General features: G+C 45.9%; 1 protein-coding gene across 1 annotated transcript in view; it reads right to left on the bottom strand.

The window, feature by feature from the left end:
• Positions 1–8558: 8558 nt before the first annotated feature.
• Positions 8559–14789, bottom strand: part of GNA11 (G protein subunit alpha 11) — a 52046-nt gene continuing 45815 nt past the window's right edge. Inside the window, exons 6-7 of the mRNA XM_060232731.1 lie at positions 14573–14726; positions 8559–12295 (exon numbers count right to left, since the gene is read on the bottom strand). Of these exons, the coding sequence (XP_060088714.1) occupies positions 12105–12295; positions 14573–14726 (345 nt within the window). The 3' untranslated portion in view covers positions 8559–12104. The remainder of the gene's footprint in view (positions 12296–14572; positions 14727–14789) is intronic.

Below are 14789 nucleotides of genomic sequence, written 5' to 3'. Positions count from 1 at the left end.
AATGTTGATTTTTAACTTATAACTAGAATGTTTTAAGATTAATGTTGTTTTCAATACCCATTGTATAACTTATTGTATGAAATGCTGTTAGCCGCACTGAGCCTGCTTCAGCGGGGAGGGCGGGATATAAATAAAATGTTGTTGTTGTTGTTATTATTTATTTTGTTTTTCTGAGAAGAAGTTATTTACTCATATCAATTTTGTATTAGAATGTTGATTTTTGATAGTTTCTGGTGGGTAGCCATGTTGGTCTGAAGTAGCAGAGCAAAGTTTGAGTCCAGTGGCACCTTTAAGACAAAGTTTTATTCTGGGTATAAGATGCCACTGGACTCAAACGTTGATTTTTGAGGTTGCTGATGCACTCTCTGCCCATCTCTGGGAGGCTAAAAAAAGTAATGTGCAAGCACCAGTCATTTCCGACTCTGGGGTGACGTTGCATCATGACATTTTCATTGCAGACTTTTTACAGGGTAGTTTGCCAGTGCCTTCCACAGTCATCTACACTTTATCCCCAAGCAAACTGAGTACTCATTTTACCAACCTTGGAAGGATGGCCAGAAGGCTAACCCAATGGTAAATGAAAATGGACCCTCCATGTCCTTACTACAACTTGAAGACTTACAACATGAGCGTCCACCTCTGGTAAATCAATGCATTGAGGACCCCAAAGAATCATATAAAGAATGTCGTCACCATGTGAGGGAAGACCAGCCGCTATCTTGCCCACCTTTCCTTTTCATTGCCAGCTTGGGCGGGGGGGATTCAGCCCGTCTCTCATGCAATTGCCCGAGGTTGATATCATAGGGGAGTATTACATTTATGTGGCCAAGGCAGGTGGGTTGGGAAACGGAAGACTCTAAGCAAAAACAGGTTTCTTACCTGTAACTGATGATCTTTGAGTGGTCATCTGTGCAGTCACACACATGGGTTATCTGCCAGGATCGAACCCGACCTCAGAGAAGTCAAAGCAATCTTGGAGCGTTAATTTTGGCGTGCACTTCCTCTCGTCCTGGGGAGGAGGCATCCAATGCGCATGCCTAGATGAGAGGGAGGCGCTTCACCCACACAGTTTCTTCCTGCCACCACACAGGTGGAATATTTTTACTTAAGAACAAGAAACCAGCAGCGGGGAAGGATGGGCGGGCGTGTGTGACTGCACAGATGACCACTTGAAGATAATCAGTTACAGGTAAGAAACCTGTTTATCTTCTTCGTGGTCTCTGTGCAGTCCCACACATGGGTGACTGACAAGCTATTCTGTCCAGAGGTGGGTGCTGGATCTGTAACCAAAGGACGAGGTTAGATATGCATATAAGAAGCAATATCATACTTACAGTGTAGGCGACTGGGGACATCAGTTGAAGATGGATCGTAGTACAGCCTGTCCGAAGGACGCGTCACGCCGGGCACAGACGTCTAAGGTGTAGTGCAAGGCAAATGTAGATGGAGACGACCAGACCGCAACGGCACAGATGTCTTCCATCAAAACACCCCTACAGAAGGCTGTTGAGGTTGCAACAGTTCTAGTAGAGTGAGCTCGTAAATGTTCAGGTATAGGCTGTTTTGCCAGTCTATAGCATAATGTAATAGCAGCCACAATCCATTTAGAAAATCTCTGCATTGAGATTTTAGTGCCTTGATTGTGGGTTGCGTATGCTATAAAGAGTCCAGAGTCCTTTCGAAACTGGTGTGTCCTTTCAATGTAAAAGGCAAGGGCCCTATGTACGTCCAGGTTATGTAAAGTTCGTTGACCTGCATCGGTAGGGCATTGGAAAAAGGCAGGTAAAGTCAAAGGTTTCCCCAGTTGAAACGCTGAAACCACCTTTAGTAGAAAGGAGGGGTCAGGGCGTAGAATGACTGTCATGATGGAAAATGATGTATGGCGGGTCTGCTCTAAAAGCGCAGATGTCACTAGCTCTCCTGCCAGAAGTAAGTGCTACCAGTAAAGCTGTCTTCCAGGATAAGAGATGTAAAGGAATGGATGCCATGGGCTCGAAGGGTGGCTTCATTAGCTGGCTCAGTACAAGTGACAAGCTCCAGGTAGGATGAATCTGGCGGATTGGAGGATGAAGGTGGAGGATTCCTTTCAGAAAGGCTTCAGTAGCATAGTGGGAGAAAACAGTACAGCCTTCAATATGTGGATGAAATGCAGAGATGGCCGATAAGTGGACTTTTAGAGAAAAGTACAAAAGTCCTGAGTTAGAGAGAGATAAGGTATAGGTTAAGATCTGATAGTGGAGTGTTGAGGTTTGAAGTTATATAGAACAGCATACGCCGAAAAACGTTTCCATTTCAAAGAATAAGATTTTCTGGTAGCAGGTTTTTTGGTGTTGAGTAAGACATGCCGAACATCCGGAGGGAAATTTGGAAATTGATTTTCCAGGCAGTCAGTCGTAGAAGTGTCGGGTTGTGGTGTAAAACCTTGCCTTCTTGCTGTGAAATCAAGTCCTGAACTTGGGGAAGTCGGAGGAATGTGTTGTCTGAGAGGAGGAGAAGAGTGGTGAACCAAGGCTGACGAGGCCACCATGGTGTAATCAGGATGCAATTGGTCTGATCTAACTTTATCTTTTGTAATACCCTCGTGATGAGAGGGATTGGTGGGAATAGGTAGTGTAGTGTCCCTGACCATTGCTGGAGGAAGGCGTCCCCCGCCGACAGTGGGGATGGAGGGCCTCGAGTGTAAAAACGCGGGCACTGTGTGTTGTCTGGAGATGCAAATACATCTACTGTCGGAGTTCCAAAGGTCTGGAACACTGTGTGCAAGTAACAACGGTTGAGGGTCCATTCGTGGTCGTTGACTAGATGGTGACTCAATGTGTCTGCTGGGACGTTTTGGACTCCTGGTAGATGCACCGCTGTCAGGAAAATGCCGTGGGCGATACTCCAGAGCCATAAGGATAGGGCTCGTTTGCATAGTCGAACAGAGGCTATGCCTTCCTGCCGATTGATGTAGAAGACAGTGACTACATTGTTGGAGATTACCTAAATGTGGTGGTTGTGAAGAGACGGGAGAAAGAATCTCAGGGCTCTGTGGAACACCAGAAGGTCTAGACAACTGATGTGAAGGGATCTCTCGTAATCGGTCCATTGTCCCTGAACTGTCAGCGCTCCCCAGTGGCCTCCCCATCCCCACTTGGAGGCATTGGTCGTAACAATCACAGAGGGCGGTGTTTGTACGAACGGCATTCTGCCAGGAGATGATGATCTACCGTCCACCACCTTAGAGATGGGATGATGTGAGATGGAACCGTAAGGTCATTTGGTGTTGCTGGTGTGGATGGAATGTCCAAACAAACCACAGTTGAAGAGGGCGCATGTGAAGTCTTGCAAAACAGAGGATGGCGGTGGTGGCCGCCAAAAGACCTAACATTCTTTGAAAGATGAGGGCTGTTTGGGAACAATGTGTTATGATCGTATTGGCTAAGGACTGGATATGCTGCACTCTGTCTGCTGGAAGATAGGCCTTGTAAGATATTGTTGACAGGCGCGCTCCTATAAATTGTATGTTCTGAGTGGGATTCAGGTTGGATTTTGCATGATTGACCTGAAGACCCAGTGCAGACAGGAGGGACAGGGTAGATGAAATGTCCTTCTGAAGTTGTTCCTTTGTTTGGGATACGACCAGCCAATCGTCTATATAAGGGTAAATGGAGACCTGTTGTTGTCGGAGTACTGCTGCCACCACAGCCATACATTTCGTGAAGACTCTCGGTGCTGTAGAGAGACCGAAGGGGAGAGAGCGGAATTCATAATGCTGATCTCCGACAGCAAACCTGAGGAATCTTCTGTGATGGTGACTGATGGTGAGATGGAAGTAGGCATCTTGTAGGTCTATCGATGCCATTCAGGCCTGCTCTGGAATCAGTGGTAGGATAGATTGTAGAGTAACCATGCGGAATTTCTTGTAGCGAATATGAAGGTTGAGTTTTCGACGATCCAGTATAGGGCGCAGCCCCCCGTCTCTCTTTGGGACCAGAAAATAATGGGAGTAGAATCCTGTGTGATGGAAATGCGGTGGAACTGGTTCTATAGCTCCCTTGTCCAGCAAGGTAGCAATTTCTGATTGTAGAGGAGGAGAGGGGGGTGTAGGTATGAACCTGTGGGATTTTGGAGTTGAATCAAACTCTATGATGTAACCCCTGTGGATGATTGCCAGGACCCATGAATCCGATGTTATGGATTCCCACATGGGGTAGAATGGTCGTAGTCTGGTGGTGACGTCTGGATGGTATTGTGGCTGGTCAAGAGGTAGAGAGAAGTCAAAGAGACTGCTTTGGGGCCGGTGTTGACTTTTTTGATGTTTGTGGACGTGCTCTCTACTGAAATGGTTGTTTTGCCAGAGGAGCCTTACGTTTCCAGAATTCGGCTTGTTGGGGGGGGGGGATCAAGAACGTTTGTAATATGATGGTTTCCAGGTTTTCTGCCGATTAGGCTGGGATTGCGGTTGAGTAACTCCCAATCTTTTGGCCCGTTTCCTACTGTCGTCAACAGTGGTCAAAATGTCATCCGTGGTGGCATTAAAGAGGCCCTGTCCATCAAAAGGTAAGTCCTCTATTTTGAATTTGATGATAGGCTGCAGTGACGAGGACCTAAGCCATGCATGCCGGCGCAGGGCAATCGAAAAGGCCATAGTCCTAGATGAACATGCCACAGCATGACGCACTGTGTTAATTTGCTGCTTGCTGACCCTGGTAAGTTCCTGAAGGAGGTGCGAAGCCTGCTTCTGTGATGTATCCGGTAAGGAAGGAACCAAGGTGTTAAGTTGGGAGGTCAGGTTGAAAGCATATGCCGAAAAATAGGCCATATAATTGTGGATTTTTGTTGTGGCGGTGGTAAGAGAATAGATCTTCCTAGAGTATCCAATTTCTTGCCTTCCTTTTCAGGTGGTACTGGGTGTCTTGTTTTGATTTTGAGGACGAATACACTATCATGGAATTTGGAGCCGGATGATTGAAAAGGAATTTAGATTCAGGAGCATGAATTTTGTAAAGGGATTCAACTCGTTTCGATGGGGGTGGCACTGAAGCGGGTTTGTCCCAAGCAGCTTTCAAGGTTTCCAGGTGAACTGGCAGCATCGGAAGACAGGAGTCTGTTGGTAGGTCTGTGTGCACTAAATCGTGGACTACATCCGAAACTCTAGGTGCGTCAGTAGTCAGCTTGATGTTAAGAGAATTTGCCATATTAGATAACAGATTCAGATAGGATTTGGAACCCTCTGAGGGTGAAAGGTCAGCAGGTTTGATAATGTCAGATGCCGGTGAAAGAGGAGCTGAGGCTGTAGAGTGGGATGAGTCGGATTGCTCAGCTTCGGACTCTTTCTGGGTTTTGATGGGTGTTTCAAGAGGCTTAGTTATTGTAGCAGTTTGTTTGGTCAGCAGAGGAGGTTGTTCCGGTTGTTTAGGAGAGGTCGATCTGGTTGGAGACAGTGGCTTCGACACCATAGTGTAGTGTTTAGGGTGACGATACAGACTTTTCACGGTACCGAGGACAGTCCTCACAGTATGCCTGCTCTTGATGTGAAGGAGTTTCACGGTACCGAGGACGGTCATCTCGATATGCCTGATCCCGATGCAAGGGATGGTAAAATACCTCACAGTACCGAGAGTCTTCACGGTATCGATACCGATGGGAATCCGAGGATGGTGATCTGTAATATCTTCGGTACCTGCGAGGAGATGGTGACCTGGACCTCGATGGGCTATAATAATAATAGCGTTCCCTGTGACGGCTTCTAGATTTCTCGGCTCGAACTCGAGTGGATGGTTTTCCCGATGTTGAGGGTTATCTTAGGAGTAGAGATGTGGGTGTCACTATCTGTTGTTCGGTAGGCATCGAGACCTCCCGGAATGAGTGTGCGCCGAGAATGTTTGTGCACTGACTTCTGATGGAATCTGCAGATTTGGTGTCGAGGATCTTGTCTGGTAAAGATCCGTGAACTGAAGGGGACCGAGAATGAATGTGTACAACCTCAAGAGGTACGGTATCGATGGGCGCCGAGGCTTCCAACGGAGTCGGTGCTGTCTGTACCGAGGTTGCGGTGTCGATAGTCGGGTGTGATGCAGAAGTCATTGTTGGAGACTTCAAATCCGAGGGTCTACGGCTTGTCTTAGACTTAGTTTTTGGTGATGTCGAAGTCGAAGGGTCTTTAGAAGTCAATTCTGTGCGATGTCTCTTCCTAGAATTGTCAGACTTCTTCAAATGTTTCCCAGGCTTAAGCTTGCTGGGAACCGAGGCCACGGAAGCTGCCGGTTGAGCCACTCCCTTTTGAGTAGATAGGGAAGATGGCGAGGTTTGGGATCCCTAAGTATGGGACATAGTAGGGCGCAGTGAGGACTCTAACAAGTGACTTCTGAGTCTAACCGCGCGTTTTTTTCTCGCTTGCTTCCCAAACTGGCTACAATGCAGACAAGTGTTGGTACGATGAGCCTCACCCAGACAGAAAAGGCATAAAGAATGTCCATCAGTAGATGGGATTTTTGAGGCGCACCGAATACACTTTTTAAACACACATTTTGTCTTTTACTTCCGCCCGGGGAGAGGGGGGGGGAGGGGAAGGAGAGGGACAAAGGCCAGAGAAGAGAGGGATAATTATATTTATTTATATATATAACGATACCAGTGAGTTGAAGAAAAAGACGAACGGTGAGGAAATAGTACAGGAAAAGGTATGAAGATCGCGATGAATACAGGAGACTTAGCAAGGTAGGTGTATCCCAGGCGGCGAAGAATCTGGGTGGGCGAAGCGCCTCCCTCTTGTCTAGGCATGTGCAATGGATGCCTCCTCCCCTGGACGAGAAAAAGTACGCGCCAAAATTAACACTCCAAGATTGCTTTGAATTCTCCGAGGTCGGGTTCAATCCTGGCGGATAACCCATGTGTGGGACTGCACAGAGACCACGAAGAAGATCCTTATTTCTACAAGGCATAAACTCAGGACAGATCTAGAGCACTGAGCAAAATAAACAAAAGGAAGGTTACTGACTAGAGACTTACAATCTATGCTATATCTGGTCTTTGTGGCTTGCAGGATGCCCCCACCTTAGGCACACCTGCAAGTAACTTTAGCATCACTCCCTTCTGTCATCCTTCAATACAAAAATAGGTGAGTCAGCCACAGAAAGACCATCCAACAGCTTCACCAACAAACCCCTCAAACAAATGAACAGCTCTCTTCCTCAAATCCTCCCCCCCCCCCCGCATGGGCCTTAATCAATCTGGGCACCTGGGCCTAAGGCTCAAGCCCACCAGAACATGGTCCCCTCCGGTTGAGAGGTGTTAACACCTCAAAGAGCTAGCATGTTTTCTGTTGTTTGATAAAGATGGGGTACCATGTTAATCTGAAGCAGCAGAACAGAGTTTTGAGTCCAGTGGCACCTTTGAGACTAATGAAGATTAGTAAGTGTTCCTGTGCATGCACACTGGACTCAAACTTTGTTCCATCTGAAAAAAGTCTGCATGCACAGGAAAGCTTATACCCAGGATAAAACTTTGTTGTTCTTAAGGAGGCCACCAGACTCAAACTTTGCTTTCTGTTGGTTGTAAAGGATGCTTTCTGTCTGCTGGAGAGCACCTTCCACATTATTACCCCAGTCACAGAGATGCCAGTATGCCCTTCCATCCCCGTAACTGTCACAGCCTCTCATCCACAAGATTGCAGATTTATACCCCGCCCTTCTCTCTGAATCAGTCTCTCAGAGTGGCTTACAATCTCCTGTATCTTCTTCCCCCACAACAGACAACCTGTGAGGTGGGTGGGGCTGAGAGGGCTCTCACAGAAGCTGCCCTTTCAAGGACAACTCCTGTGATAGCTATGGCTGACCCAAGGCCATAAGTGGAGGAGTGGGGAATCAAACCCGGTTCTCCTAGATAAGAGTATGCAAACTTAACCACTACACCAAACTGGATCTCAAGGACCTTAGAACTTTATCAGTACTTGAATACATCACATATAGACCATTTATCTTCGTTTATTTGGAAATTGTTTATAGAAACTTATATGTAGATCTACCACCACTGTTTTATTTTTGCCTCTACTTTGCATACACATTTTCCTCTCTTTTTTAATTAAAAAAAAACACCTAGTTACCGGATTTTCAGATTTTTTTCCCCTGGGGGTTTCTGGGGGGTGCGGGGGGAGGAAAGAAATAGAAAAGTGCTGTAGAACCACTAGGCCAGGGGTGGTCGAATTTGCTTAATGTAAAAGCCACACAGAATAAACATCAGATGTTTGAGACATGAGTATCAAATGTTTTGAAAGCTGAAAGACAGAAAGGAATGAAGGGAGAAGGGAGGCGGAAAGAAACCATCTTAAACTTTAAATGCATCCTCGAAGTCACCAGCTGGCTTGGCTTAAAGAGACAAACGCCTGCTCCAACTCACCTTCAAGAGCCACACCATGTGTCAAAGAGTCACCTGTGGCTCCCAGCCTTGCACTAAGCACTTCTGGATTCACAATGACTTCATGAACTGTTCAAAGCCCAACAATGTTTGATCGGTTTGACACTGTTGTATTTAAAAAAAAATCCAGGAGAAAGAACAGTGACAGGCCACAGGTGTGCTTTTTTTAAGGAACAAATTTTATTCCAATTTCAAACAATTTATTTCAGGAGAAAGATATGAAAATCGATTTCCATCAGGTACTTCTAACAATGAGGGTCAGCAGCCCCCCAAGAACCCCCATTTCTGCCTCACATCCTGGAGAGAGAGACAAGGAGATGGGCAAAGCTTGATCCCAGGCCACACCCTTCGGAACCCCCCGCCCCCCCCCCCCACGCATTAACACCACATGCAGTTTCAAAATGACAAAAAAGGTTTTAAAAACAGCATTTTATATAGTATTTTTTCCTTCTTTCTTTAAATAGGATAATTGTTTAAATGGTTATTTTCTTCCTCTTTTAAATCAGGATTTCTTATAATATACAAGTATAACCAAATAAAATCTCCACCACACTGGCACTTTTGTAAAAGAGTCTCTGGTTCTAAAGAAAGAAAGGAGGGAGGATATTGGCACAAACCAGAACGCTTAAAAAAACCACGCACGCACACATACACACGCACACAAACGGAGTACTGAGTTACAGACTTAAACCTCCGCTGGGCTCAAAAAACAACCTTCGTTTCTGTGAAGCACAATACAATTAATGGCCAGCGCGCACACGCCAAACAAGAGCACATTTTCGAAGTAGTAATAAAAACATGTAAGAAAAACGCACACACACAGAATTGAAGGCAATGACAGACAAAAGAATTAAATTCCATGGAAGGGAAGACAAGTCCAAAAGGGGAGGGGGCAACTGCTCACTATTTTGGCCAATCATTTTGAAGTCCTGCAAGGAAGTGGAATGATGCATTTGCAATCCTCTTCCTGCACATGACGAGGTGACTGGGAAGGTTTGGAGAGCAGACTCCTGTGTCTTCAGCAGGGCTTTCTTGTTCCTTAAAGTGCACCATGAACACAACTTGGCCAACTGATGGCTTCCCTCACCTTAACTCCATGCTCCTCCACACACATTTCAAAAATACTGTGTCTTGGCTTCCAGGACTCCTCAACCCTTAAGCAGCTCCCATCACTACAGCAAGGAAGGGAAAGCCAAGGTGGATTTGATATTCTGTGTGAGCAAACACCCACCTAGTGGAAAAGCCGACACACGTGAAGAGGCCTAGAAAACAGAGAACCACTCGCTGAGATGTGCTCAAGTAAACGGCCATCTTCTCCCCATTCTGTGTCAAGGCAGTGGCAACTCAGAACTGTAAGACGTCCACCTCTGCTGAGGGCTGGTGGCTCATTCAACAAATGAGAGTGAATCGATGTGCCAGACCTGGGTCAGGCCTGAGAGCCCACACCATAGCCACTTCAAGCAAATAGGTCCGGCCTGCTCTTCAGCTCCTGGCTCTACAGGTGCAATGCCTGCAGTGGGCACTGTGCAGATGGAGGAAGCAGGAGGGACTCCAGGAGAGTGATGCTGACAGGAGGTAATACCATGTTAGAATAGAACTTCTCCCACAGAACAGAATGAATGTCATTTTTGGCAGAAACATGATCTGTGCAAAGCCTCTGCAGGAAGCCCCCTCCTTCATCATCCCCCCCCCCAAAAAAAAACTCAGAACATATATCTGGAATGTTGGTTATTCTACCAAGCAGCAGTAACTGCTCCACATCCTTCTCTTCATCGACCTAACAGGACCTCTTGAAGGTCTTAAGTTTTCCTGCTCGCTAGCATCACCGTTTTAAGAACACAATGGCATGCCAGATGTGCAAAATCCCCAGGAATCCCCTTCTCAGTGTGGCTTGTGCCTGCTTGCTGCTGTAGTGTCCCACGAAACCCGCCAATGGCACCCCCACCCCAACCTAGATTTTAGTGTTAAGTCTCCAAAATGTACCAAGGAAAAGGGGGAGGGAGGCATCCCAAATGCATCTTGTGCAAAGAAATTCACCTAGTGTTGCTTTACATGAGATAAAAGCGTATCTGATGCATACCCTTAGCAGCAGGCTTTTTTTTTAAAAAAAGAAAGAAAACAAAGTCTCAAGTGGTCATCTGGGAAACTGACTGTTCACTGTCCTTGGATCACATTAATACCACCCAAACGCTGCAAACCTAAAGAGCAAGTAGAAAGAGCCTTGCCATTCCTTCCGCAAGGATTTTTTTTTTTTTTTTTTGCAGAACTGCAGTGGATCTTGCCAACAGATTAGCAGAAGGTTTTTGGCACTGTCTCCTATTTGGCTTCAAGCACATTTTACAGGAATCCATTTGGCACCAGGGGTCCAGATTATGAGCCTTTTCTATCCTGCATGCTTCACGGCTGTTGCCATCTCAGTGACTTCCCCACCATTCCAAAACAGATTCACTGAATCTGGATTCAACCTGACAGATGCCGCTCTCTGGGCCCTGGAAGAAATAACTGTGCAAGCGCTTCTGCTAGGACAAAGTTTTCCAAAGTAGGCGGGGTGGGAGCGGGACAGAAGCTTCTGTTCATGCAAGCCATGGCAATGTAAATTCAAAATGGCTCCCTTTTGCTTCTGCACCACAGAGATTTCATAGTTTGCTTCTGCACCACAGAGATTTCATAGTTTCTGAAGACCTGCTGCTCCTTCCTGAAAATAGGACAGACTGGGCAGGAAGCAGGAGATGGAGCCAGGACCGAAATCTGCAGCACAATTCTAGCTTCACTGCCTAAGAGACATCATCCCCTGGGACACCTTTGCATCTCACACTGGGTAAGGATTTTGCTAAAGTAAGCTTACTTTTTTTTTCTTAAAAATTAAAAAAACCACAATCAGGCACTTCCCCAGGCTCATTAACTATTGCTTGGTTTGTAATCTATGAACAAAAAACACAGCATATGTAGCAACCTATGTATAGAATAATTTGTTTAAAAAAAATAAATCTCCATGTAGCTTTCACAATTGAGAATCTAGACTGAAATGGTGCAAAGAATGAGGTGTGTGTGTGTGTCTGTGTGTGGGGAGAACAGATGGCTTGTTTTGTGTGACTGTGGGAGAGCGCCCATTCCACCCAAGACCAAGATGATATTAGCAAGTCTGGAGTGACCCCTTCAGGAAGAGGCATTCCCAGGGGAGAAAGCTGGCACAGTGAGCAAATCACACCCAAGAAACCCTATGGCACAAGATGGAAAGTACCAGAATCCCACAAGTCCAGTGAAAATGTGACCTTGGCTGGAAAGCCTGGGATCTCTACCACTGGAACAGAAAGAACTAATGCAACATGATGAAGGCCAAGATGGAGCCACCTTGACAATTTGGCAAGAAAGCAGGAAATTAAACAACGTGCCAGAGAACAGTGCAAATTGTGCCCCCAGTTGATGTCTTAAACTGTGAAATAAAAGCAAATTTGTTTAAAAATAATAATAAATCAGCTATTCTGTGGGGCAGACGTGAGAGTCCCAAGGAAACAGTGAGCAAAAAGAACTTGCCACTCCACAGATTAGACAATTTGCAATCATTACATCATTAAAAATTAAGATTTTGGTTTTTTTCCCTGTACATTTTGTTTTAATTCATGGGGTTCTCTCTCATCTTACTTTCTTCATGACAAAAAGGTCTCCCGAGGAGGTGGGAGAGAGGGGAGAGGGCAGGCAACTCAAGGTCAGACGAGGTTATATTCCTTCAAATTGAGCTGCAAGATGGTGTCCTTGACGGCAGCAAAGACAAAACGGATGTTTTCCGTATCTGTGGCACACGTGAAGTGAGAGTAGATAATTTTGTCGCTGTCAGGGTTGAGATCCACAAACATCTTAAGGATGAACTCCCGGGCTGCCTGCGCGTCTCTTTGGGGGCCTGCAGCAGACAATGGGTGAGACAAACCATGGTTAGTTAAGGAGATTCTTAACAGGGGCAGAAAAGCAGGCTGCTGACTAGATGGAGAAAAATGATCCCATCTCTCCGGTTCATCAGAACCAGCTGCTTGCTCAGCTATTCCCTTCCTTAGGACAGGGATCCCATCAGCTGCGACTTGCTCTGCAGCAATACATTTAACTTCTCTGCCTTGGGAGAACTTCTACAGATTTTCACTTGTTACACAGCAGCAGCAATGCTCAGATGAGCAGCCAAATCAGGAGGGCCTGTGACAACAACTAAGAGAGAGCCAATCTGGAAATTTTAAATCCTCATGCCCTGCCGCCCCTACCCCACATGGCCACCAGAGGTCCTGTCCATCAGGCACCCACACCTGGGAATTAATTAATTTGTGATGGGAATTAAAATTCCTAGACATCCACAGATCCAATCCAGGCTGCAGTCAGGACACACAAATAACAAAAGCCCCAGCCCTTCTCTTGACCTGAAATGGTACCAGAGATCTACTCTTTGCCCTCTTGTTTCTGATCAGGAGGAGTGGTGGGGTATCCTGAGCCCCTTTCGTCCCCGCACACAGCTGCCAGACCAACTACGCTGGGGGATATGAGGACCACAATGTGTCTCTGATCTGCTCTCCTCTTATGGGTCTGCCACTGCCCAGCAGTCTGCAGCCAACTAGCCTTCTTGAACCAACCAGGTAGTCAGTCACATTTTCTGCAGTCTATTCTCCATCTAGCAAAGAGAGCTTCACGTGGGCACCCTTGTAGGTCTGAGGCAATAGAACATACTATGAGTCCAGTGGCATCTTTAAGACCAAAAAAGTTTAGTTCCGGGTATAAGCATGCACATGAAAGCTTATATCCAAAATTAAACTTTGTTCGTCTCAAAGGTGCCTGACTGGACTTAAACTTTGTTCTGGAAAAGAGGAATCTCTTGGGGTTTTAGTTCTACCAACTGCACAAAATCTGTCTGTGCCCTCATCTCTTGAGACTGGTGAAGTTGCTTGTTGAACAGTGCCACAGCAGGATGGTGGGGAGAGAAAGTCATAGAATCATACTTAGAAAGGACTCTCAGGATCATCTAATCCAACCCTCTGCACAATGCAGGAACTTCACAGATACCTCCCCCTAAGTTCACAGTATCAGCATTGCTGTCAGATGACCATCTGTTTAAAAACTTCCAAGGAAGGAGAGCCCACCATCTCCCGAGGAAGCCTGTTCCACTGAGGAATTGCTCTAACTGACAGGGAGTTCTTTGAAATGTTGAGCCAGAAACTTTTCTGACTTAATTTCAACCCACTGGTTCTGGTCCTACCTCTTGGGGCAACAGAAAACAATTCCGCACCATCCTCTATATGACGGCGCTTCAAGTACTTGAAGATGGTGATCATATCGCCTCTCAACTGCCTCCTCTCCAGGCTAAACGTACACAGCTCCTTTAACCTTTCTTCATGAGACTTGGTCTCCGGATCCTTCACCATCTTCGTTGCCCTCCTCTGGACCCATTCCAACTTGTCTATATCCTTCTTAAAATGTGGTGCCCGAAACTGAACACAGTACTCCAGGTGAGGTCTTACCAGACCAGAGCAAAGTGATGCCATCACTTCATGTGATCTGGACACTATACTTCTGTTGATACAGCCCAAAATTGCATTCAGTGTATGGTCCACTAAGACCTCTAGATCCTTTTTGCACATAGTACTGCCAAGACAAGTCTGCCTTATCCTATAACTATACACTGGATTTTTCCTACCTAAATTCAGAACTTTACACTTATCCATGTTAAAATTCATTTTAATGATTTCAGTCCAGTTTTCCAGCCTGTCAAGATCATCCTGTATCCTGTTTCTGTCATCTATTGCATTTGTAACCCCTCCCAATTTAGTATCATCTGCAAATTTAATAAGCATGCCCTTTATTCCTTCATCCAAATCATTTATAAAGATGTTGAACAAAACAGGCCCTAGGACAGATCCTTGAGGCACTCCACTTGTCACTCCTCTCCAAGATGAGGAACCATTCACAAGCACTTTTTGGGCATGATCCGTCAACTAGTTACAGATCCACCTAGCAGTAACAGGATTCAAACCACATTTTACCAACTTGTCAACAAGGATAGTATGTGGAACCTTATCAAAAGCCTTATTGAAATCAAGATAAACGATGTCTAAGCATTCCCCTGATCCAACAAAGTAGTAACATTCTCAAAAAAGGAGATAAGGTTAGTCATTTCACTTTTTGTCCCCAAGCACTTTCTTACCATCAAACTCTGGAAAATAATCCACCAGGTGAGAGTACATTATCTTGTCTTCCAACAGATCTTTTTTATTGAGGAAAAGAATGACGGACGAGTTCTGGAACCAGGGGTAGGTGATGATGGTCCGGAACAGGGCTTTGCTCTCCTCCATCCGGTTCTGTGAGAAGAAACAGGATTTCAGGGCCTCTTGGTGGCAAGAGGGAAGGAATAGGAGCTCACA

Source organism: Heteronotia binoei, chromosome 2 (assembly GCF_032191835.1).
Source record: "Heteronotia binoei isolate CCM8104 ecotype False Entrance Well chromosome 2, APGP_CSIRO_Hbin_v1, whole genome shotgun sequence".
In the NCBI taxonomy this organism is placed as follows: domain Eukaryota; kingdom Metazoa; phylum Chordata; class Lepidosauria; order Squamata; family Gekkonidae; genus Heteronotia; species Heteronotia binoei.
This window is presented reverse-complemented; position numbering and strand designations above follow the sequence as displayed.